General features: G+C 44.2%; 1 protein-coding gene across 2 annotated transcripts; it reads left to right on the top strand.

Moving 5' to 3' along the window:
* Positions 1-487: 487 nt before the first annotated feature.
* LOC147608550 (putative 12-oxophytodienoate reductase 11) lies at positions 488-2,342 on the top strand. 2 transcript variants are annotated; one of them, XM_086789031.1, is made up of 5 exons: positions 488-752; positions 867-1,007; positions 1,097-1,227; positions 1,331-1,513; positions 1,589-2,342. In XM_086789031.1, exons 1-5 carry the CDS (start codon positions 643-645, stop codon positions 2,179-2,181), a joined length of 1,158 nt encoding a protein of 385 aa, XP_086645157.1. In that variant the 5' UTR covers positions 488-642; the 3' UTR covers positions 2,182-2,342. The 2 variants fall into 2 exon arrangements, with proteins under 2 accessions (XP_086645157.1, XP_086645156.1); XM_086789030.1 differs by having other exon boundaries at positions 556-752; positions 1,331-2,342.
* Positions 2,343-3,693: the final 1,351 nt, after the last annotated feature.

Raw genomic sequence — 3,693 nt, 5'->3', positions numbered from 1 at the left:
AGGTACCTGACTCGCCCATGGGCCAAACCCAGCTAGGCGGCCATGCCTGGATGCTACCAAGCACCCAGTTGGTTAGTGCCCAGTAGCCTGCGCAACCGTGGACAGCAGCCTAGAGGGCGGCAAGACATGACCCGAACATTGCTAGGGCATTCCAATGTGAAAACGCTAGATTATAAGCATTGTAATGCAAAAAGACCAAGTCTTAAAAGAGGTTTTGAACCAGCACCGTATCATTCGCCGGTTGAAAGGTCGACACAATTCGACAACAGGGAGACAGAAAGATAACGTGGGGAGACAAATTTCACAGATTCACTAACCTGAAGTCAAAACCATCGCATTTTTTTTAATAAAAAAAACCCCGAAGTCCACTGGACTTGACCAGTCGATGCACAGGTGGAGCATTCTGGGTTGCCCCCCCGCCCCCCCACTACATAATAGCGTATGCTGAAGTTCATTATCACGACACCTTATGGTCTTCGATTTCCAGTGCAGCATAACTACATTATATACGCTCACTTTTGTGATATTCATTGCTGAACTAGCATTAGAGTTGCTACGAAGACACTTACATACGCTTAGGCTTGTGTAGAACTAGCATTACTACAATTGCTACCGTCTTGGTAGTTTTGTAGGAGCTTTAGGATGGAGACCACCAACTCCGGCCACAACCAAGCACACACGCATGAAGATGAGGTATTCAAGTCCGGCCTGTTGAGCCCTCTCAAGCTAGGTCAGTTTCAGCTATCACACAGGTACGTATATACTATGCGGCAGCCAGTTATTCATAACAAGATCACCACACAGCTAGGATTCAATGGTTTGCTGGGTTGATCGACCAATGTACTTCAGTGTTTGATCTTGTGTAGGGTTGTTCTAGCACCCGTCACTCGTTGCCGAGCGCTAAACTACGTCCCTCAACCAGCGCATGTGGAATACTACTCTCAAAGAACCACACCAGGAGGCCTGCTGATCTCTGAGGCAGTGGCGATGGCGCAGCAAGGCATCGGGTAATAACTTATCTTGGCATCATGTTTATCTGGTTCTGAGATATCCATTTGGCAGCTCTAAATAGCTGCCGTTGTTCTGCAAACTGTAGGTTCCCGCACTCTCCAGGCATCTGGGATGAGGAACAGGTGGAGGCATGGAAGAAGGTGGTCGATGCTGTCCACGAGAAGCGCGGCATCATCTTCTGCCAACTCTGGCACGTGGGGCGTGCATCTCACACGTGTGAGTACTGCTGATGTTTGGTTATGTATGATCTACACATAGATGATATAGTGCAGACTGCATACATCCCGTGTGCCTCGTTGTTTGCATTTGTGTTCTTCAGATTATCAGCCGGATGGGCGTCCGCCAGTTTCGTCCACCGCGCAAAAGGTCCCTGAAGGTTTCTCCATTAGGCTTCCCAATGAAGCTATGGCAGGCTACTCACAACCTCGCGCTTTGAGTGCTGAGGAGATCCCAAACATCGCCCACCAGTTTCGCGTAGCGGCTCGAAATGCTATGCGAGCAGGTATGGTATGTGTAGTACTCTGCACTGTTGCGTATTTGCAACATATATTTCAAGCCCGCATGTGGGTGTTGATAGGGTTTGATGGTGTCGAGCTTCACGCTGGCCATGGCTACCTCGTGGATCAATTCTTCAAGAATGACATCAACGACCGCAAGGATCAATATGGGGGCTCCATGGAGAACCGGTGCAGATTTGGTTTAGAGGTTTTGCAAGCGATCGTGGATGAGATAGGTGAGCATCGAACAGCCATCCGAATATCACCCACGGTGGATCATTTGGGTGCCACAGACTCCAACCCCCAAGCCCTCGGCCTTCACCTTATTGCAAACCTCAACAGGTTTAGCCTTGCATACCTCCACCTCACGGAGCCTCGCTTCACCATCCAAGGGATCACTGAAACCACGCACACTTGCTCAATTTTTAGAGAAGCTTTCCATGGCCTGGTTATGAGCTCAGGCGGCTTCACTTATGAGTCTGGCATGGAAGCCATCAAGAGCGGTGCCGCAGACCTCATCTCTTATGGCCGCTTGTTTATATCTAATCCAGACCTTCCCCTTCGCTTTGCTACGGGGGCCCCGTTGAATGGCTATGATAGGGCCACCTTCTACACGCATGATCAACGGAAGGGCTACCTCGACTATCCAGCTGTGCTCACTACAACACTTTGATTGTTACCTTCTCACTAAGCTCACGAGCTGCGATAAAAACATGCAGGTAGGGGTGAGGCCTACCTTTGGGGGCAAGGCCTACCTAGGGTCTGTCAGTACAACAAATTAACAATCTCACTAAACAAAACTTGATTTTTAACTTCTTCAAAAGAAATTTCTAATAAGTGAACATTTATAACGTTATCATGATGCATATTGTTTTCGTGTGTGTTTGTGTCCATGTGTGTGCACACGCTTGTATATGTGTACGATATAGAGAGAGACTAGGGGGGCTTTTTTGGGGGGTTAGGTAGGGGGTAGTATATCCAATTTGCACAAACTTAAAGTTTGATCCATTTGACCAACCCCTAGAATTTTAGGGTCTTGAGCCTTGACTAAGACAAAATGTAGAAAATTTAAAGGTTTATTTTGATAGAAGGTGATGTTACAAGTATGTTGTTGAGAGAAGGTCATGTTACAAGTATGTTGTTGATGTTTACTTGAATTTAATGTGGTCCAGGGTGCTTCTAGTACTATCCCTCACTATAGAGAGTTACATGTCACACGTGTAAGAGTGACTAACATTTGGTTATATTATATATATGATCTATGGGTAGAAGTATATTTTGTACATGCACTATCTCATTATATTCATTAATGTGTTTATGCTCAAATTATCAAGCCTCATGAGTGGTTTCCAAATTTTTCCTCTACCCAAAATATTTGTGAAGGTTGGTCCATAAGGCTCCCGAACAAAATCAAGGTAATCGCCTGATGGTCAAACATTGTGAAGCATTTAACATGAAACTAGGAATGTTATGAGAGTGTGTAGAATAGTGGAAGTATAACCTCACATACCATGCAAGTAGGAAAACCACTCACTATGAAAAAATATTATGTAGAGATGTGCTATTGACAGTGCTTATATCAACATCACTATAAAAAATACTACGTAGAGATGTGCTATTAACAGTGCATATATCAACACTTATATCACTTTTTAACAATGCTTATATCATTTATATGACTTATTTGAAATTTAGGAAAAAATTTAAAGGAAATTTGGAAAAACCCTAATCTCTCCCATGTACAAAGCTTTCACATTTCGTAAGCTACTAGACGTTGACTGGGCAATTTTACTGCATCGCAACATGGAGCAATTCAGTCTGACTGTAATGAAGGGGGCTTGGAATTAGACTCAAAGAGAGCCCATGAACATAGATATGGCCAGGCAAGTATGGAGGCCTAGCATTAATGAGTGGGAAAAGGTGAGGAAGTATATAAGTGAATATTGTAAGTTGGGGCGATAGAACATACTTTTACCAATGAAATCATACTTTTTGGAGCTTCATGCTTCTATGGCTATGGTGGTACTCCTTTGAGTGCATGTGGTACTCCATTATGAGTGCAATCTTTCTCTCTTTCTTTTCCCCATCATTACAGTGGTATCAGAACCTTGTCTTTGATCCAAGATTTCTGAAAATTTTCAAAAATTCTACGTGTGGAATGCTAGAATTCTTTGGGATTTTTTAT

Source organism: Cibotium barometz, chromosome 53 (genome assembly GCF_041138505.1).
Source record: "Cibotium barometz isolate CiBa-2024 chromosome 53, ASM4113850v1, whole genome shotgun sequence".
Classification (NCBI taxonomy): Eukaryota; Viridiplantae; Streptophyta; class Polypodiopsida; order Cyatheales; family Cibotiaceae; genus Cibotium; species Cibotium barometz.
The sequence above is the reverse complement of the archived record's forward strand: the minus strand, read 5'-3'. Positions and strand labels throughout refer to the sequence as shown.